The 27,568-nt window shown below is 41.1% G+C and overlaps 1 protein-coding gene across 1 annotated transcript in view; it reads left to right on the top strand.

Annotated features, from left to right (window-relative positions):
* The first annotated feature begins 5,060 nt into the window (after positions 1–5,060).
* LOC309374595 (chloride channel protein C-like) overlaps positions 5,061–27,568 on the top strand; it is a 67,579-nt gene continuing 45,071 nt past the window's right edge. Inside the window, exons 1-7 of the mRNA XM_081919658.1 lie at positions 5,061–6,675; positions 10,101–10,230; positions 15,128–15,208; positions 16,274–16,449; positions 16,837–16,929; positions 19,313–19,556; positions 26,405–26,599. Coding sequence (XP_081775784.1) covers positions 6,431–6,675; positions 10,101–10,230; positions 15,128–15,208; positions 16,274–16,449; positions 16,837–16,929; positions 19,313–19,556; positions 26,405–26,599 — 1,164 coding nt within the window. The 5' untranslated portion in view covers positions 5,061–6,430. The remainder of the gene's footprint in view (positions 6,676–10,100; positions 10,231–15,127; positions 15,209–16,273; positions 16,450–16,836; positions 16,930–19,312; positions 19,557–26,404; positions 26,600–27,568) is intronic.

Below are 27,568 nucleotides of genomic sequence, written 5' to 3'. Positions count from 1 at the left end.
CTACCAGAAACACACACATACTTATGTACACAGACACAACTGGGGAAGAGACCACAAGCCATGCACCTATCACAAGCCATGCGCCTATCATGTACTAAGGAAGAGGAAAATAAAAGTACCCAACTTTATACAGAACCCTTTTAGCAGATCTTGAGATTAGTTTGAGTTTACTTCCTTAGACGTGCAAGTTCCTTAGAGTGCAAGTTCCTAGACAAATGATCTTTAAAGGAAGATTGAAGTGAACATTTTTCCTAAGATAGGGAGAGGATTTCTTATAAAGCATAGTTAAAACAGCCATAGATTTGATTTAAAAGGAATACAAAAGTGACAATTTTTCCTGAACTTGCAGAGGAATAGTAAGCCTAATCTATGCCCCCCCCCTTTGCAGTTTCCTTTAAAGGAAGCTTACTTGGGAGTAAATTTACCTGGCACAGAAGTAAGAAGAAAAAAAACCCCTGAAAGAGACAGAATGAAACAGGGGGGGGGCATTTCCTAAGAAAAGAGGCCAGGAAGTCTTATAGAGACTGATATCAGGAGCCTTACAATAACTCTTCTGTCCAACCAAATTAAAGTTAAAACTGGACTCATATTTTTCAGACCATATTGTCAGTCATATGCTTAAGGAAATACAGACACTGCATTTTAGCTTGAGAGAGCAATTGTGCTCAACTAGGCTTTCTGCAGCAGAAACATTAGGTTAACTTCACATTCCAAAATAGACTGGAACACAGGTGTACTCACAAACTCAAAAGTTACAACAAAACATTTACCATTAGACTTAAAATCACCCTCCTCACTTAAACTAGAGGAAGGAGGTGGGGTAATCCTCCTTTCAGAACACAAGCAGCACGTATACAGGATTTTACCACGTGGGAGGAAAACTCTTTTGGAGCCTCTCTCAAATAACAAACATTTGCACACTTCATTCTCCATTTTGTCTTGTTTAAGATTGATAAGGCTCAACATGGCTTCCTTAGATTTAGAATTTGGAGCAAGCTTGCATTTTTATTTTAGATGGCACATTTAAGATAAGCAGCTGCTGGATGTTACCTAAGTACAATTTAAACACAGAAAAAACGTTTCTTAAACACAAATTGAAGGGGACTGTCAGAGTCCAGGCCGGAAATAAGCACCACTAGGCTTCTTTCCCATCAGCAGTCTGCAGGTTCATTTCTTTTGATTGAGGTGCACCCATTTTAAGAATTTTAATAGTGCTAGCTTTTACTTTTATACTGCAGTCGGGGTTTTATCCCCACTTTTCAGGAAACACAATAAATAACCCACAGTACACTCAATTTGGACAACTCCGAGAATTAGTACTGTGACACACCGCCGTTCGTCTGGCCTGACTTACTAGGCTGGTACAGCTGTTGGCCTTTCCTGGCTACTAAGCTAACAGTGCGGTCAGCGATCTCAAACCCCCCCCCCCTTTGGTCATTTCTCAGCCAGGGAGCCCACAGCAACCTCCTGCCTCTTACAATCTAACCTGAGAGTTCCCTACTGGACGCTTGCGTAGCGCAGTGCCAGATTGGGACTCAGAAATGACAAAGAAGGAAAGGAATCAGGTGCCCTTGCTTTCTCTGCTCACAGGTCATCTCTAACAAAGATCGCCATGGCAGAGGTGCGGCTGCACCTGGGAGTTATAGTTTTCAGTACAGAAGAAAAAGCACGACCTTTTTCTGGGCAAAACTCCGAAGGAATAGGTCGGCATATAGACTGTAGAAGGGAAATGAAAGAAGTCACACACAACTTTTGCCTGGGCATACTCCGAAGGGCTAGGGCTGGTGTTGAGATCAAGGGGACAGAAAGGAGGAGAAGGCAATTTTTAGATGAGGAAAAAAGTAGAAATTTTAGATTTGAAGGGAAAAGGAAGAGTTAAAGAATTTTGGTTGCTGTGGTTTAGAGAACCCAACCCACTACCCGTGTTTCCTACTTAATACTCACTTCCGCATGCGCTGTTCCTGGTGATCCCACGATCTCTTGACTGGTTGTTTAAGGCCGGCCTGATCAAGCGTTGCTTCCTCTGGTTAGCCCCGCTGAACCTCCAGTTATTTCCAGACCCTGGGATCGATGGAAGACTGGCTATTCCTCCTGGCAAACTGCCTGGTGCGCGCTGGATAACCAGTCCTTCCTCGCTTCCAGAATCCGGGTAACCAAAAGTCCCTTCGTGCGTGGTCGCCATCTGTTGTAAATAAAATATGCCCTTTTCCCTTATGGGGTATCCAAGAGCCCATACAGAGTCCTTACATAGGTTCCCTATTGGTAGGAGAAAATAACAGAGGCCAACCAGAGAATATTGAGAAGCAAAGCAGCTAGTAAGCTTGATCTTTATTGATCTGTTGCAACAGGGTGCTCCCCTCACACGCAGGAGAGGAAGAGGACCCAGAACAATGCTGTGCAAGGGCTTATAAAGACTTTTGAAATTCCCATTCTGTAGATCAAGACCACCCCCAGAAACATTATGCATACATCACAGAAGGGGTGTAACCTAAGACCACCCCTCAGATACATCCCACCTACATCACAGAAATTTAAATGTTGTTTTTCTCTTGTCACAGTTTATCTCCTGTCTGGCAGGTTACTTGATTGGATTTCCTGGGGAGCCTGGCCATTCTTTTGTAGTGGTAAAATACTTATTTCCTGGGCCAGGTCACAGGCTCACACCTTGTATCTTAAATGTGTCCTTAAGACAGGATTTGTGAGGAAAGAGACAATGGGGAGACTTTTCCATTTTGACCATGCAGAGAAACATTTGCTCAGTTTAGGAATCAAAATGGTTCCAGGTTGGCTTTCCTGTGCTGATCTATGTACATGTGGTTATGAACGTTGCCATGTATCTAAAACCATAAAATTTCCTATCACATCCCCCTCCCTCCTAACATGGCTGAGAAGGCCATATTCCCACTGCAGCATGCCTAAAGGAAAAACTGTTTTGCACAGCATCACACAGGTATTCTGAAAGTTTTGTATAAATCACAAAACTTTTGTCTCTCAAGGGGTTAGGAGTGGCTGTTAAAGGCCACACACTTCCATTTCCCCCATAATTCAAGGGCTGCCTGAAAGGTAACTGCAAGATGAACACAGAGACTGTGGATCTCTGTTGTGTTGTTCACTCTGAACCGTTGCATCATTCCTCTATTGTTTTCCTATTGTATAAACAGCCAGGCTGCTGGAAAGCTGTGGAACTCGAATCTAAGGCCCTGTATGTAAACATGCAGTATTGTTACTGTTTTTCAGTTTACAGTAAACTGAGCTGCGATACGGTGCTGGGGATATTCAGTATTCCTGCCCTCAGAGAATACGTAGATAAAATATCTATTGAGTAGATTCAGAGGTGTTTCCCCAACTATGATTTGTCTCCTCTCTATTACCCCAAGTGTATATTAGCATGGCAGCACCTGTGCTGTGGAACTCCCTGTGTCTTGACATTAGGCAGGTGCCTTTACTGTACTGTTTTAGACAGCTGTTGAAAACCTTTCTGTTCTAGTAAGCCTATCCAGACACATGCTTTAGTTTACATTTGTTTCATTTTTTTATTGTGCTTTGTTTTTAATGATAGCTTTCTTCATATTTGTTTTTATTGGTTTCTTCATTTTAATCATCCTTTATATATAACAGAATCTGCACACTGCTTGGACTTTTGTTTTTAGGAAGCAGTTTATATTTCCCCCTAAATAATAATAATAATTAAAAATAGTAAATGATTATTTAAAAATGTGAATACATTGAATGCCACCCGTTATCCATATCCAAAAGCATATATGTAGCACTACCTATCCATGCATTGTTCCCTGTCTCTTAAAATGAAGCAATAATGTCCTGTTGTAGCACCCTGCTTGTGGTTAACGCTTAGCTGGAATGAAATATTCAACGCAGCAACAGAGAAATTAAAATAATAATTTATTTGTCAGACAAATAAATGAGAGGCACAGTGGTATATGGTTACCAAGCTCTGGCCTGCCTCCTGCCATTATGGCCAGCACTTATATTCCCTTAATCCAGCCCCCTTTGCTCCTCCTTGGGCTGCCTCTGTTCAATCAGCCTGGTTGGATTTCCTATTGGCTGATTGCTATAACTAATCACAAAAAGATACACCCATATCCTCCTGTCCTTATAAGGGAGACAAAGAGCTATATATAAATGACAAATAAGTAATAATATATCTTACATGGAATCTTAATTACCAGCTCACCTCTTGCCCTCCTTGCCCTATTGCCTTCTAAAACAAATGGTTAATCTTACATTTTTATCTTCAAGGATCTTGAGTTAATCATCATTGAAAGATCTCCTTCATTTGAGGGTCTTTTAAACAAATGCCTGACAACTATATATCAGAAGTGTTCGATGGCGTCTCCTGTCTGGCAAGGGGGGCTAGGCTCATTTGCCCCTCTGGTCTCCTATTGCAATATGACTCTATGAATCTAGCATTTCTTAAATCCTTTGCATAATTACATTTAAGCCAATATATTTAAGCTAATATATTTCATACATTATCATAGGTAGCCTTTTAAAAAAAATAAAACCTTTGTAAAATAAAAAGGAAGGAACTCAGTAAAAAACAGCTTTTAAAGATTTCCCAAAAATGCTCTCATTCTTCCAGCCAGTTGCCTTTTTCACTGCTCTAATGAAAGGCCCATGGTATCATTTTACTATTTGCCCATTCCTAATTGTGTTTTCTCAGCCTTTTTTATGTTCTGTAACATGCAGGATCAGTGTCCTTGCTCTCAGTCTGTAATTTCCTCTTTTTTTTAAACGACTTTGAGAATTGTTTTTCCTGCTATAAATCGGGGGGGGGGGGCTTGTTCAGGAGGAAAACATTGCCAAGGTTCCTCTGCCTGGCATGAAACATTTGAAAATCTAAGCCCATTTAATTCAGGAACCTGATCAAGATATAAGCCAATATAAGTCTTGATTAAAAATGCAGTCTATATTCAGATGCCACACTGTAATTAAACCAAAGTAATAATGACATTGCTTTGAAGCGTCAAGGTTAGGTAGGCGGGCTGTTTTCTTTTGTCAGCTTCCTGCTTCAGACACTGATTTGGGGGAACCTCCCCACCTGAGAGCACACACCACCTTATAACCTTTTCCCACTGCCTATTTGTTTGCCTCCTTCTCTTGAGACCAATCCACAGCGCATCCCAGAGAGAAGACAAGTTGTAAACCATGAATTTGTTACTATGCCTTCTTTTTGCTCTGTTCACTTACTCAATCACTTGTTTAGGGGGAGTAGGTAAACAGGCAACAGCAAGACCCGGAAACTCCAGATATTGGCAGTGGGCCCAGGCTATGGGTATCATTAGATGCCAGATGATGCCAGCTCTGTAATGCCTGCCTTGGTGCTAATCATTGTTATTAGTGCCTTTTGCAGCCTTTGTCTTTGCTTGTTGCTTGAATTTTGACATTGCACAGGGCACTGCTGAAATTTGAGGTCTGCCACTGTGGCCAGCCATTATGTAAACATAACATTACAATATTGCATTATATGAAAAATGTTAGAAATTTAAAAACACACAATGGTTTAAGCAGCAATGTAGGCTAAGCAATGTGGTTCCCTCCTGATGTTGAACTACAGCACCCATCAGCCCAGCCAGTAAGGCTAATGATAAGGATGATGGGAGTTGTAGTTCAAAAACATTGAGGATACCCCATTGACTAGCCTTGCTTTTAAATACAGTTGGTCCAACATAAACATTTTTTTTTAAACAGTCACAATAAAAGCACATAAAAGGCATTTGGGAGTGGAGTTTTTAGCCATTTTAAATCCTAAGCAGAAGGGTTAACTATACCTCTGTTGGGAGTTTAGCAGAGTAGGGGTGCCACTCCTGAAAAAGGCCATGTCCTAGTGCCTGCCCGTCTAATCAATCTTAAAGACAGATTCCTTGACCAGGGCCTTCGATTCTGAACTTGGGACATAAGCAGTTACAGATAGCCTGGCCGTAAGCCATTTAGGGCTTTTAACGCTTAAGACCTATGCTTTGAAATGGACCTGGGAACACACTAGTTACCAGTTCAACTGATACAGCATTGTTGCAATGTGTTCAGAACGCTTAGCGCCTGATATATTTTTTTACATTAAGTGGCTGGGAAGTATGATGACCAAACCCTCCACAATCACCACTTGATTTTAAACCCTAAGACTTCACATTCTCTGTGTTGTTCAGGAAAGACACTGTGTTCAGTTGGCTGCCTGCCCAACCCTTCTGGTGGGAAAGTCACCTATGAAACAAAAATCTGGTTCTGACAGGTTCTGGGTGACACAAACACGCAGGATCTGTGTGGTGCTGCTACTGAAGCAACCCAACCCACAACATAAGTCAGTGAGCCCTTGTTGCACAGCAGTCAGTAAGTCCTCTCCAGGTGCATTTGTCAACCATTGATTTGCAGACAGAGGTCTGAGGTCTTCTGCTGCCACTTGTGATTCTTCAAAATGCCAACCCTCCTTTCTTGCAAGAGATGCACAAATGATGGTGAAGAGGAGATGCTGCTAGCCGAAGATCGGCCAGATTTGATTGAGTCTCTTGATCCCAGATGCAACAGCAGCAGCAGCTGCTCAGGAAGGGCGAACTTCCTCCAAGAGAAAGAAAGGGAACGCCTATCTGTCCACGAGAGTCTGGATTATTTGCCTTCCCACAGCAGTGTTTACAAGAAGTGGCTGCAGCGACAAAACTACAGGTAATAAACAACCTGCTTGTTGTACACACTGGATATTAGCACTGAATTAGTAACACCGAATTGGAACCCCATTTGAAAGGGAAAATAAGCAATGGGAGTTGTAAGGGAGTTTGGAGTCAGGGATGCACCTTACAATTTATGCAATTTTCCCTCACTCCAGCATAAGGGATCTGCCTACTTCAATAGGCCTTTGCAGAACAGGCATGAAGAGGGCATGCCCACTATGCTGGGACCCCTGTTTTATCCAGCAGGAGTTGGAATATTGGAGTTCAGGGATGTGTGCCAGCACCTGTGCACCCCCTCACCCCCCTTTTCTTCCCAGGAGGTTGAAAGGGAAGCAAATGGAAATAACAGGAACCCAGTTTACAGAGGGCTTGGAGATGTGTTCTGCTGACATGCCATCCAGTGTAGTTAGGCAGATAATTAGTTAATGGTTTTAGCATTATTTTGTGTTAAATAGTAAGCTGCATTGCTTTAAAATGTGGTGAGACCTTCCACAAATGGGGCTACCTCTGTTCAGCCCTGGACGTCTGCTCCAAAGACCTGTTCCAATGGCACAATTGATACCACCAGAGTTACAGTGCATCAGGAAGGCAGTACATGTATGCAGCCTGTGATTTTTTTTTTCTTTATTAAAAAGTCCATGGGTATATAGAAATGATATCTTTGGGTCTGGGTTTTGCTGCTATATACCAGTTAGCATGGTGTCAGCTGCTCCTGTCTTAGAGTGAGTTATATAATTAATGCTCAATTATCTACATTAGGATTTCCTGACAAAGCACATGTTTGTTCTTGCTTTGATTTAAACTTTATGAGAGTCAGTGATATCGAGCACCAGCAGAGAGTTCCATAATAGAAATGGCTTTGGAATAAATATTTCTCATTAGCTTCAAGCTTGATGCAACAAACTTTGTAGTGATCAGCTTTAGTTACTGCGGTTTCTTTGGGCAAAGATATCCAAACCGATCAAACTAAAGTTTGTTGGTCTGGTTTCATGTTGCTTAACTTCTCTCAACTCCTTTATAGCACTGATTAAGAAAACATTTTCTATAATTATGTGTGCTGTTCACTCAAAGCAAAGTATTTTTAAAATCTGGTGTCAGAGCCACCCGTCTGGTCCCAGCTCACAAGAGACCCAATTCCAATCCGGTTTATTTACAGAAAGTCTTTATTGAAGATCATGGTTGCGTTTACATTCCATCTTTGTGACTCTACGTCTGTACCGTTAGATCGCTGAAGTACCCTCTGAATCTGTCCCGCCTCGGCACCAATTTAAGAGGCTTGTGCTGGACCACCTCTTCCTCTCCTTCCTTTTCCGCAGGGTCTTTCTGCCCCCCTGGGTTCCCCCTCGCCGGGACTCGCCCGAGGCTGAATCCTCTGACGCCTCCGCCCCCCTCCTTCTCGCTTTGGGGCCGGGCTCCTCCCCAGGGCTCTCCTCACTTCCGCGCGCCTCTACATTTGAACTTGGCACGCGTACGTTGCTTCTGACCTTTCTCTCGACCGCTACACTGCTCCCGGTGCTACTCTCCACCCCTTCCGGCTGAGCGTCCTGCTCCAATTTTCTCCCCCTGTCTCCTTCACGCTTTGCTCCCTCTGACACCCTGGTAACTCCACCCCCTTCACTCCGTTCCGGCTGAGAAGCTGGCTCCTGTGTCCTACTCCTACTGAGGCTTCTCCCTTCGCTCCCCTGTTCCTCCCTGCTTCCCCCTTGGTCCCCCCTTTGGTCTGACCAGGGGGGCTCCCTTCTGGGAGTCTTCTGACTCACTGGACAAACTCATGGACGATCTTTGGTCATCGTCATCCTCCTCCTCATCTCTCTGGGATTCTTCCCCCTCGCTCTCTGTCTCCTCCCCCATCTGCTCTTCTCTCCCTGAAACCCTGACATCTGGCCACATGCTTACCTCTCTTGTTCAAATCAATGGCATGCAGATGTACCAAAATATGGGTGGTGGTGGGGAACATGCCCTAATTTTCCTCAGCTTGTACAATAATTTATGTAAGAGTCAGATAATTTAAACCTGCATTTTTCTTAGTCCCCAACATGATGACCAGCAGAGACGAAATAATGGGTCAAATATATTTCAAATGGACATGGTGAAAAATATCATTTTGTAGCTTAAGTATTAAAAGCACATCAAGAACACCTGGGCTTTCTACTTGTTCCTAGAAAGATAGTTGAAGTGAGTTGCAGGCTGTGAAATGGTTCTGTCTTGGCTCACTCCACTTGCACATGGTGGATTCTGCACCCCCCCCAAAAAAAGCTTTCACAGGTCAAACATATTTTCCTTTATTTCCTCTTTGCTCATATGACTGTAAATTATTATTACATCGAATGATAAACTTAAACCAAAGTGTTTTGGTGCCACCTATTGGGAACAGTGAAGAGTGCACTCAGATGTTTGGGGGAAAAGACACTGTTAGGGACCAATGAGGAACTGCCACATTCTGAAGAGATGCAAAACACAGGAAACTGTGCTGGCAGGTTAGAGCAATTTTCAAATCCACAGTTTCATTTGTACCAATCTGAATGCCACAAAATACGGCAGGGAGGGAAAAGGTACCAGGAACATTCTAAGCATGTCTCCTTAGGAGCAGTTTATAAAAACATAAAACTTGGTAATACACAGTATTGCTGCAAAAGTGCAGGTTACACATCTATAATTGTTATAAGAAAGAAAGTCCACTGTGACCAGGAAAGGTTGCAGTCTACATTGGATGGATTGATTACAGACTGAGTTTCTTGCTCTTGCTGCAGACTCTGTTTCTTCAGAGAATAACTAGGTCTGGGATTCTTGGAAATGTTAAATAGACCCAATTTCCAGTGGGAAGTGGATCCTTGGATCTATTGTTACATTCTTGCATCAAAGCAGTCATAAGAGACATCACACCTGCTTATTTTAGCTGTTAAGGCAGCTGCAGCGGATAATCAGAAGAGCTAAATGGAGCATATTTGTTACCAGTAAACAATATCTTGAAAGTTTATGCTTGTAATTCTCAACTGTTGTGTCTGGATTAAATTATGAAAATTAAGTCAATTTGCTCTTGTTGCAATTTGTTTTGCAGAACCTAAGATTTGGAACAGGGACAAGTCAAAGGGCCAAGTTAGAAATGTAGGCAATACTTGCCTAGGGATATGGACTAGAAACTTTGGGGAAGAAAGAACAAGGCATATGGGTGGAACAAAGAAGTTTCAATCCTTCACTTCTGAGTGATTACTTAAAGAAAATCATGACTGAAAGACATGAACACCTTTCAATCACAATTCTTCTGAGAGATTCTCAGAAAAAACTGACAGCTCTTCTTCTCAAAAACTGAGATTCCATGATAACTGTTTAGCATTTTAGATGTATTAGCAAAAGGCTACTTATTAACATTCTGAGGTTACTGCAACTTATATCAATTCTGCTTTTATTTTTATTTTTTAGAATGGATTGGGATCGATGGTTAGTGATGGGCATCATTGGAATAATAGTAGGAACAGTGGGTTTCCTGATCCATCAAATAATTGATTATCTCATCAAACTGAAATGGGAACTAGTGAAGAACTACATTCAGGTAACACAGCAGAAAATAATAATCTCTCTGCTCAAATTGCTTTGGGGGAAGTAATAAAGTCCAAGTAAGATTTTGTTACCTGCCACCTCTGTCCCTGATGACCTCTCTTTCTACAGACACTGAATGACATACTCTGGTAAAGTGTGCATAACAATGCACAGATTTCTGAAAATAACATGCAAATGATCTTCATTAAGGGAGACTGCTTTGCAATAAAAATTATATTAGTGAAGGTTGAATGCAAATTGTGTATATTAAGAGAAATTTGCACTAAAATGCTGATGAATTATATATATTATAATATTTATATTATATGTATTTATTATATATACAGTGGTACCTCAGGTTAAGTACTTAATTCATTCCGGAGGTCCGTTCTTAAGTCTGAGACTGTTCTTAACCTGAGGTACCACTTTAGCTAATGGGGCCTCCTGCTGCCGCCGCGCCGCCAGAGCACGATTTCTGTTCTCATTCTGAAGCAAAGTTCAGGTTAAGTTCTTAACCTGAAGCACTATTTCTGGGTTAACGGAGTCTGTAACCTGAAGCGTATGTAACCTGAAGCATATGTAATCTGAGGTACCACTGTATATTTGTAGGGTTTTTTAAAAACCCTATCAATTGCTGCAAAAATGTGGAATTTAAGATTGGAAACATAAGGAACAAAGGTAATTGAAATTGACAGATTCATACATCCCCACTTAGGAAGAACAGTTTTTGTTAAAGCTAAGCTAACCTGAACTTGGTCATAGCATGGGAGCCCTTTGTAAGCCACAGTGAACTACAACCCTGGCTACCCACAAGTCTTACTTTTAGGTTTCCCAGAGGCATCTGGTTGTGGGAAACAGGCTGCTAGATGTGATAGACCTTTGGTCTACTCCAAAATCACCTTTTATTCATGCTCGGACATAACTGTAATAATTAAATAAAGCATTGTGAAAGGGAGGCTTGAAGAATGTTGGAGTCTAGAATTGCCCCCAATTAAATATAGCGGACTGACCGCACAATACGCCAATTAAACAAATTTCTACAATTTATCACAGGCTATCTTGTGTGAGGGAAAACTTAGTGATTTAGAGTCTCAAGCAGGAGTTCATCAAATAAGAAAAGTTTTATTTACAAAAAGAGGTTGGGTCAGGTGATGCGTTCTTTCGGGTAGAAGTTAACTTATTAGTTAAACGAAATATAAAAATGTCACAGGCTTAAACACAGAGGTCTATGTCCAGCTTTTCTCAAACTTCAGTTGCTAAAAATCAGTTGTTAGACTTCAGGTAGAAGTTCAGGTTTCTTGAATAGGTGGTAGAATGCTTAACTCAGTTTCTCTTCCTTTACTTAGCTACGACAGGTGTTACTGTTAAATACTTTTGACACAGCATAGCTTCCTTCACAGATTAATATTTTGGTTCATGTGTGAGGGGCACTTTTAGTCAGTTACCCACTCTTTGAGTAATCCCACACCTGAGGCGTTCTAATTAGTATAACAGACCCAGGGGATCACCTCACCCCTTGTTACTGGCTTGGAAGTCTTCTGTACTTAGAAGACCTATCCCCTCCTGGCTATACTGAGGCCCAGGTAGTCTGTATTCTCACAGCTGCTACCTTCTTTGGCTCAGACACAGTCCTCCACTTAACTCCAGTTAACTGTATTCTGCCCCAAGACACTTAACATGGTCTTACTTTCTAAGCTATGAAGGCACCTTATTCCAGCTGTAGATATTTTCCTCAGAGCAGATGTTAAATGCAAATTTGAACCAACTCTCTCAGACAAACCCTATCCTAATCACTGCCTCTCCAACATCTCAAATTAAGCCCTATCTAAAACAAACAAACAAAAAAACACAAAAAACACCAAATGCCTCAGAAACTGTTCCTCCCAAAGTGCTGCTCCGCACCTCCTATTTGGTTAGCTGTCTTGGTAGCCATTTGGAGAGACATTCCAGCACTCTGGTAGGATTCTGAGGGACTGCATCACCAGTCTCTGGTCTGGCTCTGCTGCCTGTCACACATGCCACATCTACATCATACATATTAAACTCTTATATCACTTTATATCAATTTGTGCTTCTCACAAAGGATCCCAGGAATTGAAGTTTAAGGATGCTACAGGTTGTTAGGTGACCCCCTCAATGAGCTACAATTCCCAGCACCCTTGCAAAACTACAGTTCCCAGGGTTCTTAGGTGGCAGCCATTATTGTTATGGTGTGGATATGACAAATAATAACATGTTAAAGAATAAAGCCACAAAGTAGATTTACATTTTTATTTGTTGTAAAAATGGGAATAACAACTACCATGAATGCACCACACAGGGGTGCAGTATATATTAACTATAGTCCCATGGTTGGATCAAAGACCCCAAGTCAGTTTTTAAACACTACACTACACCAATTTTGAGTTCTCCAAGAGAGACTCCAAGAGAACTGCTACTTTCTTAGATAGGCAACTGAAATAACAGAAATTGTCAGTGGATTTAATAATGGTTCCCTCAGTGTTTATAGCTGATGTGACAGGCCCAATACTGGGCCTGTGGTACACACACAGCTTAGTTTCTATTTTCCTTAGATTGAGGCCCATAATAAATTGGTATGCTGGCTGCTTGAGCAGTCTGTACGGAATGCACATCTTGTTGAGTCTGTTGACAACAAGAATGCAGTTGTCAACAGAGAGGACATCATGGTTCAGTCAGTCCATCTGGTCTTATTTTAATGTGGCAGAGGTTAACAGCATCACCATCAAGGTGAAAACAAATGGAGACTAACCATTATACTTAAGACTGCATCTAGCACAGCATGGAAGGATCTAAGAAGGAATAACCATAGAGGGCATCTCCTTATAGCACCAGTTGCAACATCTTCTTCCATGGGCGTAGCCAAGATTTTTGCTGGGGGGGGGGAGGCATTTGTTGGGTACATCTTCTCTGTATCGTTCCCATTTTAGTATATGTGCTGCCGAAGTGAGCATGCCTTCACCTCTTTGTTACACATGCTCTTGTTGGCATCCATCTGCCTTGGGAGACAATGGAGGAGTGTGCTTTGAGGTTGAGGTCAAGTTGTTGTAAGGTTGCAGCTCCTGCTGTAGCTGTAGAGACTGATGTAGGAGAGACATGTTTTGTTGCAGCTGGGGCATAATAGCCAGTTGTCAACTGTCTTTGATACACTCACTTGTCGTTGTCTGAGATTTCAGGCTCAGAACAACCGAAGAATAGAAGGTAGGCAACAAAATTGGGAAGAGGCCTTTGACAAAATCTTGACATTACAAGTCACATGTAAGCAAACTTCAGGTAATCAGAGGAGAAGATTCCAATATAAATTATGTCTATCCCTTTAGTTTGCACAGAGGTTGACCCAAATTGCATGTATCTGGTCTTCCTGGATGACTGCAGAGTAAGCACATGTTTGCAATTTACCGTCAAAGATCTGACCTGAGGCCAAGACAGGAAATCTGTGGTAGCTTGCTGAGCCATTTAAATTTGGGAAACAAAAACAGCATCTTTGACTTACAGGCACAAGAGAATCCAATCTCAACAAAATGACTTTTTTTCTTGCAAATTTGTGGGAGTTAATTTACTTGCAAAGGACAGTGGAGACAACATGATTCTGGCTAACCCAAACACAAACAGTTCAAAATGGAATGGGATGACAGTCAGACAAAATTGGTGGAATGGAAGGCATATTTCATAACTTTCTATAATAATTCTATAAGGTATTCACTAAGAAAACTGCACAGCCTTTGTTAATTGGATATTGGGATATATAGGTAGCTATGGTATTATTCAGGAAGAGCATTTTGATGAGCATTTGCCTTGAGAAAGATGAGGGTGCAAAATCTTAAAATAATTAATAGTCAAATTACATTTTAAGCAATATTAAAATAAAGTTTTTTCTAAATAGGAATCCACACACAATCCTATACATGTCCAGCAGTAAATTCTGTTGATTTGAATCAGAATTTCTCCTAGGCAAACAATTAGAATTGTAACCTCAACTAGGCATGAAGTAAAGGGATTTCTTGAAAATAAAGTAAGTTGTATTTATGTCAAGTGACTCTAAAAGTGCCTTTTTGCCTTTAATCCTTTAAAATAAATGTGAATATAGTTAATTAATATGCAATATATGTTACGGTTGCCATATTTCAAGAAGTAAAGATCTGGACACCCTCAAAGTTGTTGAGGAAAACTGAAGATCCAGGACAAACCACTGCCTGGATATTCCTCCCCGGATGTCACTTCTGCCTTTGAAATCCCGGTAATGTCCAGGAAATCCTGGACGTATGGCAGCCCTAATATATGTGACATGGGATCTTGCTATTTTCAGCTCAGACAATATTCCCTGTTTAATGGCTATTTCATTCAAGTGATCAATTTCAAATATTGTAAAACAGAGAGCATAAATCCACATGATGACTTTCTTCTATGAACATGTGTTCTTTAAAGACACGTATTCAGCTAAGTGTACTCAGAACAGACCCATTGAAATTAATGGACCTAGCTTAGTCATGCTCATTCTTTTCAATAGGTCTGCTCTACATAAAACTTAGTTGAATACCATCCTCGGATTGGTTGCTTGAATGACATTTTTTACCAAGAGCTGTAATGGCTGGTGAGGTGGTTTGGTAGCTGAAACTGCTGGCATCTGCTATATGACAATTGTATGTGTGTGTTGGAGGGGGGGGGGGTCCTGTCCATATATTTTAGCAATGGGAGAAGTTGATGGGGGCAGATGGTGCCATACTCATCACTGTGCAAACAGGATGCTGGACAAGATGGGCAATCGGTCTGATCCTTAAGGCTCTTACGTTCTTCTAATATGTGCAGTGACAATGTATTTGTTTGGCAAATGAATATCCTACCATATTATGCAGTTTTTCTACCAATAACTATTTATTTTGTAAAACTGGCAGAAAGGCAACTTTCATATGACCTGGTTATACATACTTGGAATTGGACTGGCTATGATCATTGTATCCTCAGGACTGGTTGTGGTAAGTACTGAACACCTGCTTCTTGCTCAGTTTTTAAGATATCAGGATATGATATGTTTGTCTGGGTGGAATGTGTCCCATAATAATGCTTGTTGCTTGCCTATGTGGAAGATAGAAAAGGTGTGTGTATTTGTGTTTTGTGTGTGTAAAAACTAGCTTACTGTAGAAGGTAAAATTTATATTAACTTTTCTGTCCAATTTTGCCCCTAGTCCCACCTATCCCTAGCATGTGGCCCCTGGAATAATAATAATAATAATTTATTATTTGTACCCCGCCCATCTGGCTGGGTTTCCCCAGCCACTCTGGGCGGCTTCCACAGAGATAAAAAATACATTAAAATATCACACACTAAAAACTTCCCTGAACAGGGCTGCCTTAAGATGTCTTCTGAATGTCAGGTAGTTGTTTATCGCTTTGACGTCTGATGGGAGGGTGTTCCACAGGGCGGGCACCACTACCGAGAAGGCCCTCTGCCTGCTTCCCTGTAGCTTTGCTTCTTGCAATGAGGGAATTGCCAGAAGGCCCTTGGTGCTGGAAGGTTGCCTCAGGCTGAAAAAGGTCTTACACTCCTGATTTAGGCATGTTTACCTGATAATCCAGGACACGGGTGGTGCTGTGGTCTAAACCACAGAGCCTAGGGCTTGCCAATCAGAAGGTTGGTGGTTCGAATCCTCGTGATGGGGTGAGCTCCCATTGCTCAGTCCCAGCTCCTACCCACCTAGCAGTTTGAAAGCACGTCAAATTGCAAGTAGATAAATAGGTACCGCTCCAGCGGGAAGGTAAACAGTGTTTCAGTGCGCTGCTCTGGTTCGTCAGAAGCGGCTTAGTCATGTTGGCCACATGACCCGGAAGCTGTATGCCGGCTCCCTCGGCCAATAAAGCGAGATGAGCACCGCAACCCCAGAGTTGTCCGCGACTGGACTTAACTGTCAGGGGTCCCTTTACCTTTTTACCTGATAATCCTGTCGATGAATCATGACTGGATATTGGATAACATTTGATTCGAGCTGTGCTATGTGAGCTTTTGTGGCTGCTACAATAATATTGCCTTTTCCTTTTCACAGTTCTTTTGTCCAACAGGTGCACCAAGTGGATTACCGGAAGTCATAGGTTTTCTGAACGGAGCTTCTATTCAGCACATTTTTAATATCAGAACTTTTGTGGGAACTTTTGTCTCTTGTGTTCTGGCTGTGGCATCTGGTCTCTTCTGTGGACCAGAAGGTCCCATGATTCACTTGGGGTGAGAAATCAATATTTTAAAAGTTACAGATTTTAAAGAAAATATGGATAGGGAGAATGGAATGGAGGATATTGGGAAAAGGCATTAGATGACTGGCACACTGAATAAGCACACTTCCTACTGCAATATTTTGTTGCATGCCCATTCATATATATAAAACACATAAAATCTTATGAGTATAATCCATAATATAAAGAATGAATTAAATTTATCATTGCTATTATATTAAAATTATTGGTCACTTTTTCTCAATGAGCAAGTCAAAGCAGCTTGCAACCAACTAGTTTTGCATGCCTTCTGCCATCTGGTTATTTGATTTCTTTAATCTGAAACTTTGTAAATCAGCAAATTAAATATACCATTAATTTTTCACAATACTTTCCCCAGTGCAATAATAGGATATGGATTGAGCCAGTCCAGGCCAAAGATCCTTGGAATGAATCTCCCCTCCTTCACCAGATTTTGGAACTCAGCTGACAAGTAAGAGACCTTATCAATTAAATATGCAATAGTTAACTAAAAAGGGTTACTGGCTGCCTTAACTTAGGTAACATGTAAAAGTAACGATAGAAACATTTAACTGTAATGGTGTCTTCAGTGGAAACATAGAGTTGTGTATCCAGTGCTATCAAACAGTGCAATGGGACTTTACATCCTTCTCTGCCATTTGGCAGTCTCCACATATTTGGGGAGAGCCTGAGGGCTGCAAGAGGAAAGAATAGAAGTAGAACTTTGCTTGTGCAATGTTGGATTCAGCTCATAAGGGTTATACTGTTGAAGAATTGTATAGACGCTTTCTTTAGGAGAAACAAGGGTCCATTTTGGATGCAAAAATCCAGACAGCTTTCCTCCTAAATCATGCCTCCACAGCAGCAAATACAGCATTTCAAACAGCAGTTCGCAGTGCAATGTATATGTGTTTACCTGGAAGTAAGACAAAAGGTGGTCATTGTGGCTTAATGCTGTGTGGTGTGAGTGTGGAGCAGAATCCACATCCACATGTGTTTGTCTTGACTGGTGAAGCTTGATTAGTGAAACCTGGTTATGTTGCATTTTTGAGCACCATCATTATGAAGCATACAGCTGCCAAATAGAATATGGTAAAGCTGCTATGTTGAATGCATAGAATAAATGAGGTTTAAGGCTGCTCATCTGATTTTTAATTGCCTTCTCCCATATGTTTCAATAGTGGCTTACTCAGTTATAGAGCATGAACAAAACAGAACTTTCAGGTCAAAATGGTCAGGGGATTTTTAAATGGATGTTGCTCACATGAAATGACTTCATGCAATGTGACATGGAGAATGCTACTTTTGTATAAAATAACATATTTTCAAGATACTTGGATGCGATAAATCACCAGATCTTGCAGTATGGACAAGGATCACAAACACTTTATCTTCTATTTGTGAAATGCTGGCATTTGCAAATCCATGGGGTGCCCTGTAAGATCTTACTTTAAACAAGATCTATTATACCAGTGTTATTGTTCATGTCAAGCCTGCATTTGGAAAGCTTTGAATGATCAAGTTCCATAGCCTTAAAACAGTGGATTATAAAAATATGTAAATAAAACATGTGCCTTTGACCATACTGTTTGTTGTATCTCCAAACAAAAAGCCATTACAAACTATCTGTGGCTCAAGGATAACCAGACAGCCCAAATAAACATGATACATTTTGCTTTTTAACTTGCCTCAACAATTAGTGAAATAACTTAGAGATGTGTTTGTTAAGCTGTTACTTATGGAAGAAATTTGCCCCGTGACCAATGGCACAGATTTCTGAAGTATTTTTGCATGTTCATTAAAATCCCCATGGCAGTTTGAATCCACCTGATACGGGTCACAACCAAATACATTGGCCCTTGAGGTCTATCTAGTAATAGAGGACTTGGGTTAATTCAGTTTGACAAGAGTTGGCTAGATTGCTGTTGCATAGCTTGCTATGGGCACTTCCAGATGACCTGTTCATCCTGATTCATTTGCAGGGAGATAGGACAATGTTGGCTGCTCAGAGAGCATTCACCAGTAGTGGCTGGTGAGGCAGTAGGTGTAGGGTACCCAACACTCCTGCCTGTATGCACCACACTGAGCTCCCTGAATTGGGGCCCTTCCTGTCTCTATACACAGCATCAACCCAGTGGGTTGGGAAGTCAGGAGATCAACAGAGCCCCCCCCCCCCGCTAGTGCCTTACCAGCTGCTACTGGTATTCAGTCTGATTTGCTTGCAGGAAGGTCAGTTGACATTGCAAGTATTAGCCTACACTTTCCGGTACCTTTCCCAATCACTTTCCTCATCGCAAAAAGTCTGAACTTTTGGAGAAGTGGATTTGTTTCACAAGCCCTCCTAATCAAAAATAGTTGTGAGACTTGAATTTGTTGTTGCGGGATTGAATCCCACCTGAAAATAGCAACAGTCTGGAAGTGCCATATGCACTATTCAAAAGCAGGTATCATTTTGACTTTATTTTGATCCGAGAAAATATGTAAAATTGGCACTTATTTCAAGCTCACAACAAAGTAATTAATTATGCATGCTGTTTTGTGAACCAAAGATGAAGAAACAAAATTTAAAAAATCCTTCCAGTAGCACCATAGAGACCAACTACGTTTGTTATTGTTATGAGCTGAATCTGAAAAAGTGTGCATGCACACGAAAGCTCATACCAATAACAAACTTAGTTGGTGTCTAAGGTGCTACTGGAATGATTTTTTAAATTTTGTTTCGACTACGGCAGACCAACACGGCTACCTACCTGTAAATAAAGATGAAGAGTATATCTTACTTATCTAAAGTAATGGGATTATCCTGAAACTCTGTTCTCTCCTCTCCTCCCACCCCATACTCCTCTTTGTTACAGGAGGAATTTTGTTACGGCTGGTGCTGGAGCAGGGATTGCCTCTGTGTTCCATGCTCCAGTGGGTGGACTTCTATTCACACTGGAGGAGGTGGCCTCTTTCTGGGATATCAAGCTGGCCTGGCAAACGTTCTTCTGCTGCATGACGGCTGCCTTCACCACAGATCTCATCTCCTCTTCTCTCTGTGGGTTTGTCTACAGGGGCCAATTTGGATTTTTCAAAGCAGAGATGAGGATTTTATTTTGGGTATGTACTACATCCACACTAAATTAAGTCAAGGCCACATGTGTATTTTGCTGTGCCTGTTTATTTTAAATATTCATATTCCACTTCACCCTATGTTCAAGGTTGCTTATGCTATGAGGAAAAGCTGCCACATTGGGGGCTTTTTATAGTTTAGAGGAAAGGTGAGTAAGAGGTGGCCTGATAGATGTGTATAAATTTATGTGTGACCTGGAAAAAGTGGATGGAAGAAAAGCTTCCCTTCCCGTAACACTAGAACTCATAGTCATCCAATGAAGTTGAATGTTGGAGGATTCATGCAGGCAAAAGAAAGTACTTCTCCATGCAGCACCTAGTTCAGGGGTAGGCAACCTAAGACCCATGGACCGGATGCGGCCCAATTGCCTTCTCAATCCAGCCTGCGGACGGTTCGGGAGTCAGTGTGTTTTTACATGAGTAGAATGTGTGGTTTTATTTAAACTGCATCTCTGGGTTATTTGTGGGGCATAGGAATTTGTTCATTTTTTTCTTCAAAATATAGTCCGGCCCACCACATGGTCTGAGAGTTGGTGGACCAGCCCATGGAATCTGAAAAAGATTGCTGACCCCTGACATAGTTAAACAGAAGAATTTGCTCCCATAAGAGGCAGCAGCAACCCCCAACTTGGATGGCTCTGAAAGTAGATTAGACAAATTCATGGAGGCTAAGGCTATCAATAGCAAGTAGCCATGATGGCTGTACTCTGGCTCTACAGTCTGAGGCAGCAATGCTTTAAATACCAGTTGCTGGTAACCACAGGAGGGGAGTGGGCTCTTGTGCTTAGGTCCTACTTGCAGGCTTCCCATTGGCATCTGGTTGGCCACTGTGAGAACAGGATGCTGGACTAGATGGGCCATTGGCCTGATCCAGCAGGTTCTGCTTATATTTTTTTTAAGAATCATAATTAAAATTCCATAAAAACAGAATTACAAACAAGTTGAACATCTAAAACAGCAGTAATAAACACCCAGCTCAACTGATTTCAACTCCCAAACACCATCCTGAATAAAAAAAGGCTTGCAGACTCCTTAACATTTTTAAAAAAATAAATTTATATACAACACTTCATCTGAAGATCATAGGGTAGTTTGCAACATAAAAACATTCTTCTGAAAATGATCACAAGTGTGCTTTGGTTAACTATCTCTGGAAGGCCATTCCACAACCCTGAACAATCCACTCCCCATAAGCTCAAATCTTTGCTGAGGTTGACTTGACCTCCAACAATGATGGAACACTGAACAGGGCACCAGATCAGGTGGGAATAAATCATTCTGTTAGGTGTGCATGTCTAAGGCCATAAAGAGCTTTAAAGATTAAGAACAGTGAGTGGTATCCAATGCTAATTGTACTCAGAGCAGACCCATTCAAATGAATGAACATGACTAACTTAGGGCCATCAGTTTCAATGGGTCTACCCTGAGTAATACTTAGTTGGCTATAACTCAGTGTCTTGAATTGTTAGCAGATGTCTCCTGCCTCCCCATTATCACCAGGTCAATATCAGAAGATCATGGGTAACATTCATCCTGGTTTTAGTGAATACTCTGGGCAGATGCAGATGCATCTTTGGAACCCTGCAGAGCAGGAAACAGCTTCGAGGCAATTTGGGGGGTGGGAATCATGTGTGGGGAACCCAGGCTGCTTCTCCCTTCCATATTTCCCCACTTTGAAACTGATTTATTTGAAATAAGCATGTTCCTACAATGTGCCTTTAACCCTCTCTTAACTTGCTTGCTCCATATGTGGATCTTAATATGGGAAAGACCACAGTTTCGACTGATTTAAGGCATATGCCACCTCATACTTCTTGTGTGAATATGCCATAAAACACAGGAGACTTTTTTATAAACTGGAGAGTAATCCAAACAAAGATTGAGGTGAAACATAGTTGGGGACAAGTAATACCTTCATATTAAAAAGCAGACACATCACCTTGCCAACAAAGGTCCATATAGTAAAAGCCATGACTTTCCCAGTAGTGATGTATGGAAGTGAGAGCTGGACCATAAAGAAGGCTGATCGCCGAAAAATTGATGCTTTTGAATTATGGTGCTGGAGGAGACACTTGAGAGTCCCATGGACTTCAAGAAGATCAAACGTATCCATTCTTAAGGAAATCAGCCCTTAGTGCTCACTGGAAGGACAGATCATGAAGCTGAGGCTCCAATACTTTGGCCACCTCATGAGAAGAGAAGACTCCCTGGAAAAGGACCCTGATGTTGGGAAAGATTGAGGGCACAAGAAGAAGGGGACGACAGAGGATGAGATGGTTGGACAGTGTTCTTGAAGCTACAAACATGAGTCTGACCAAACTACGGGAGGCAGTGGAAGACAGGTGTGCCTGGCGTGCTCTGGTCCATGGGGTCACGAAGAGTCAGACACGACTAAACGACTAAACAACAACAACAAATACCTTCATAATATCTGTGTTCTTGGCAAGGTTGGAGACTTACGGAGAGAACTGAGTGAGAGAAACCTTTTGCAGAACACTCTTGTTTTATAGCAGTGCTTTAAACAATCCTAAAAACTGGCTAGAAGTACCAATATAGTTTTCCATTTCATGTTTGAATTCTTTATCTCATATGATTTCTTGCAGGCTCTTCTTTAGTATTCCTTTGTGGACTCATGTTCTTTCTCATCTGATCCTCAACCAGATGTATGATAAGGGAATTTAGCAAATATAATTGAATGTGGATGTAATGGAAAAGTGGGTAGGAGGGAGAGAAAACTCTTAAGAAATAGGCTCATGGAAACACACTTACCTGTCCAAGAAGGTCCTCCTGAGCAATTTAGGGACTAGCTACTCATTTATTTATTTTTTGCAAAAAGTATTACAATGACATCATCATTATGTGTCCAGAGCACTGCCTAGTCCAATGTTGTTAGATAAGTTTCAATTCTTAAGGCTCAAGAATGTGGGCAAGGTGCTTGAACTGGTTAGGGTGACCACTTTGTGCTGTGGACCCTTGCCCCTCTTGGCTGATAAAAACTAGCTGGGCCAGGGAGGTGATTTATGCCTCCTTGTGAGAGTGAATGGTCCCTGCCTGCTTGAAGGAGGCAGTAGTAAAACCATTCCTTAAGAAACCCTCACAATCAAAATAATTATCGGCCAGTTGCCAATCTTCCCTCCTTGGGGAAGGTTCTTGAGCAGGTGGTCGCAGATCAGATCTAGGCACTCTTGGAGGAAACTGATTTTCTGGTTACATTTCAATTGAGGTTTAGGCTCAGTTTTGGAGCAGAAACTATTTTGGTTGTAAACTGCCCTATGGGCGTAGCCAAGGAGGGGCAGCTGCCCCCACCCCAGATCAAGTGAAACAATAGGAATACTTAACTAACTGACCAATCATGTCAGTTCTGTCCCTTAACAAAAGTCCTGCCCCCCAACAAAGTCTTGCCCCCCCAAACCAGAGCTATTAGCCACTGTTACAGAGGAAGAAATGATGTGACAGGTTTTTGTTTAATTCCACTCAAACTCAGACCTTGGGATTTTGGGTGATTTCAGAAGGGTCAAGAATAAATGGCAAAAACGAACGAAAGATGGCCAAAGGTGTTGTAGAAGTCAAAACTCGCTTTATTTTTAGAAAGTTGTTTGACACATTTCAAGATGTGCAGCTTATTCTTTCCAAGGGTATTTCCCCTGTGCAACTCTTTGCAGAGAAAGCAACATTCTTTTTGTACTTGCCTTGTTTAGGTGAAGAGACAAGTGGTATATGGTGGGGGAGAGAACTTGCTCTCTCTGGAAAGCGTCTTGCAAGAAAACACATTTTCAAGGGTATTTAAAGCCCTAGTTAGCTCATTTTGGGGCTGTGTACACATTACCAGTTTAAAACTCAACTAGGCCTCCCCCTCCTCAGTTTGGATTAAAACTGGTTTGGGTGAAAACACGTCAAAAATGCAGCATTTTACAGGAAACAACAGAATAGATACAGGATTGTGGCTTACATTGTGCATATACCACTTGTGCATCTATGATCAGGAACAGGTACTTGTTGGTAGTGGCACCTGGTTGGGTTTATGGAACATCTTCCTTTGAGGAAGTTTTTACTCAACATGAAGAAAAGCCACTTTGCCACAATTGCCATACCGAACAATACAGTGGATTATAATGATTTCCGCCTTGAGTTACAGTTTATAGTCCTTTATAAGTTTATTTAGGATATTTCACAAAAGAGCAATTGATTTTGGCTCCCACTCTCCTGGAGGAACTGTTGCCAATGTGGTTTCTACCACAGCTTCACTGTTTTATTTTTTGCCTGCCAGCTAGGCTAGATAATCAAATGCTTTCATTTCATTTAGTGTGGGGCTCCAGGGAAATCTGGCTGCTTTCATGTTTTATAGCCAAACTCTGAGCAGAGAGCTTGTGGGTTATGTCAAGAAAAAAACCAACATTTATTTTCTTCAGTTTATGCTGAACATAGCAGTGTAAAGAAGTCTTAAGACCCTTGATTTTCCAAGGGTAGGATTTTATGGAAGTCTGAATTTATTATTTATAAATTCTGCAGTACTATGCACACTTAACCTGGGAATAAGCGTGCATAGGACCAAGCAGCACAACTTGCTACTACTCAGAACAAAGTGTAGTTCATCTTGGTTGGATTTAAGTTTTAAAGAGCAAGAAAAATGTGAAATGTACTCAAGTAGGAACTATCAACCAAGATAAATCTTATGAACTCATGCTGCAAATGCAATGCACACTGTGTTAGAAGAAACATGTTAGAAGACAAAAATAAATTATATATAATGCATATTTCACTTGTAATAGCTTATGGTTCAGCTTCAGTTATATCATGCAGATTCTTTTTTTCTTTTGGAGAAAGGTATATGTAGCAGAATCAAGGGGCGACTCTTTGCTGGATGTATGCCAGGCAAGTAGCTATAGGGCAGTGCGGGGTAACAAAGTTAAAATGTTCATTACCGCTCCACCCACTTTCTACCTCTGGCCCCACACAGCGTTGACATATGAACCACATAAGTTTGCCCAGAAGGAATGCAGCCCACAGGCTGAAAGAGGTTCCACACCCCTGCTATAGGATATGGTGGAAGCTCCCTATATCTGGTGCAACACCCAATATGCCACTGCTGTTGCTTATTCACTGTTACAACTCTCCAGATATGCTGGCTGCGCACTTCATCAGTACATCTGTTCCTGGAGCCACTGGAAGCCATATGAAATTGTTTCTGGCATATGACGGCCCCCAAACCCAATCCTGAGCAGGCAAATACAAGCAATTGAGCAAGTGCTTCTGTTTTAGGGAAGTAGGATTGTATGGGATTACTTGCATCCTTTAAAAAATTATTTCTGTTGGTATGCATGTGTTTGATGGAGAGCAGTGCAAATGTGTAGTAAGGCTCTGCTGGTTTTACAGACCTGTAGAAGATGTACATCTGCTGTTAGAACGTTCAGAAGGTCAACAATGTAGTCTTCTGTACTAAAGTACCCAGCAGTCTCTGTAAGGCTACAGTCCCCAACATGGTACATAGGAACACCATGTTGCCCTTGGCACCCACCAAGTCTCTCTTTCTTCCATTTTTAAAATGTTCCCCCTTTTTGGAGACTTGGTAGTTTTAGCTGTTCCTGTACTTATTTGGGGTTTGTGTTTTGCCTGTTTTAGGGGAGGTGGCTTTCTATGAAATGGGTATTTTGTGGTGCCCACAACAGTTTCTGAGATTTAAAAATATGCCCCTCAGGATCCCCTGCTTCTTAGGGACATACAGGAAGTAAAAGGAATCAGGAAGCAATGAGCTTGCCATGGAATTAAAGAAGAGTTCTAGATTGTGATACAGCAGCAAAAAATGCTAATGCTTTTCTAGGCTGTATGAACAGAAGTATAGTGTCCAGATCAAGGGAAGTAATAGTACCGCTCTTTATGCCTTGGCCAGACCATACCTGGAATACTGTCCAATTTTGGGCACCACAATTTAAGAGGGATGTTGACAAACTGGAATGTGTGCAGAGGTGGGCAACCAAGTTGATCAAGGGTCTGGAAACCAAGCTTTATGAGGAACAGTTAAAAGAGCTGGGTATGTTTAGCCTAGAAAAGAGGAAGCTGAGAAGATATATGATAGCCATCTTCAATTATCTCAAAGGCTGTCACATGGAAGAGGGAACAAGCATTGTAGGGTAGGACTCGAACCAATTGGCTTCAAGTTATAATAAAGGAGATTCTGACTAAACATATGGAGAAAATTCTGACAGTAAGAATTGTTTGACAGCAGAATATTCTCTCTCAAGAGGTTGTGGACTCTCCTTGCTTGGAGGTTTTTAAGCAGAGGTTAGATGGCCATCTGTCATGAATATTTTAGTTGAGATTCCTGCATTGCAGGGGATGATCCTTGGGATCCTGTCCAACTCTACAATTCTATGATTCTATGAAATTAAAGAACTACAACAGGAATAAAATTGATTAAAACAACTCAATGTCTGAAAAGATTTCCTTGATAGAGAAACCTCAAGGATATATACAGTATGACAAGTTCTTTGGGAGGCACTGGCAAAACTTAGAATTTGAAGGGGAAACATGCTGTTGATTCTTAAATAATAACTGGCACATCCAACAAAGCAGGCCAGCCTATCCAGTAGCCTATTCCAAGCTTATTCTGGTTCTATGCAAAACTAAAGGTAGAAGACAGCATCAGATAAAATAAAGAATCTGGCATGAGGTCCTTGGCTATGATCCATAAGCTATTACAAGTACAACCTGCATTTTCTACATCTAATTTCTGCTTCTTCGAGTTGTTGTATCACACCTCTTTTAACAGAGTGGCTGCTGTATGTCAACTAAAATGGCAAAATTAACAGAACATATTGTTTCTTTCTTTTTCAATGCAGGTTAAGAACTTACTGGACATGAGTGTGTTGGCCTTCGTTCCAGCCATTTTCCTTGGAATACTTGGAGGACTTTTAGGAGCTCTTTTTGTTTTTCTGAATATAAGAATTAATAGATTACGCATGTGGTTCTTCAACACAATTCCAAAAACATCCCTCAGAAAAACAGCTAAGCTCTTAGAATCTGTGCTGGTTCTTGTAAGTACTTAATGGTGTTTTGCCAAGTGTTCCAAAGTTACAACTGTGGTAGCTAGAATTAAGACCTAAGTCTGAAAACATAAAGGTTACTAGAACAATGGAAGGTGCTAAGTTGCCACATAGAACTGGCAGAATAACAGCAGATACTCAGAGGCCTTGAATCTATCTCCTACCAATATTTTCCAGTCTTTCTGAATTATGCAGAAGTCTAGTCATTAACAATCAGGTTAGGATTGTAATTTACAACAGTTATTGTTGATATTGCTACATAATACATTGTTTGGGAATATATCCATAATTCATAAATTTATGTTCAGCTGTTCAGACATATTTTGATCTTATCACATGCATACAAATTTAAACAGAGACTTTGGGGTTAGGGACCCACATATATGGAAATAAAACAGATAAGAAACAAGGTAACTCTGAGTACCTTCCTGCCAAGAAGCTGCTGATCTCTAGGCTATGAAATGAGAGGTCCTTCCATGCAATAAATAAAAGATTATTTCTTCACTGTATTTTTTATAACAACTAGCTTAATTAACTATTGGAACATTATTATTATTAGTTGTAGTAGCATTTATTTAATTTCTATACTGTCCTTCATTTAAAGATCACAGGCCGGTTTACAATATAAAAATGCAACAATACACACCATAATAACAAAGAAAAAACAATAACATGGAAAGATTACTTCAAAAAGTTTAAAACAAAACAACAAAGCTTGCATTAGAATTTTGCTTAAGAATGGAGATTGGCAAATGCAGTTGATGCATGAATAAGGATTCTGAGTGCAGGGATCTTTGAAGCATAGGTTCATGGGATTCCACATCAGCATCTATGCTTCTTGGCCTGACTTTAATAATTTCTTTTGTAATTAAGGAATTTCCCCTTATTGTTCTTCAATACACTCACACATTTCTCCTCTGACTGACTGCTCTCACCACCATGTGAAAACTCAGTAGGTCA

The sequence above is a fragment of the Podarcis melisellensis genome (genome assembly GCF_964234715.1).
Source record: "Podarcis melisellensis genome assembly, chromosome: 7".
Taxonomy (NCBI): domain Eukaryota; kingdom Metazoa; phylum Chordata; class Lepidosauria; order Squamata; family Lacertidae; genus Podarcis; species Podarcis melisellensis.
The sequence above is the reverse complement of the archived record's forward strand: the minus strand, read 5'-3'. Positions and strand labels throughout refer to the sequence as shown.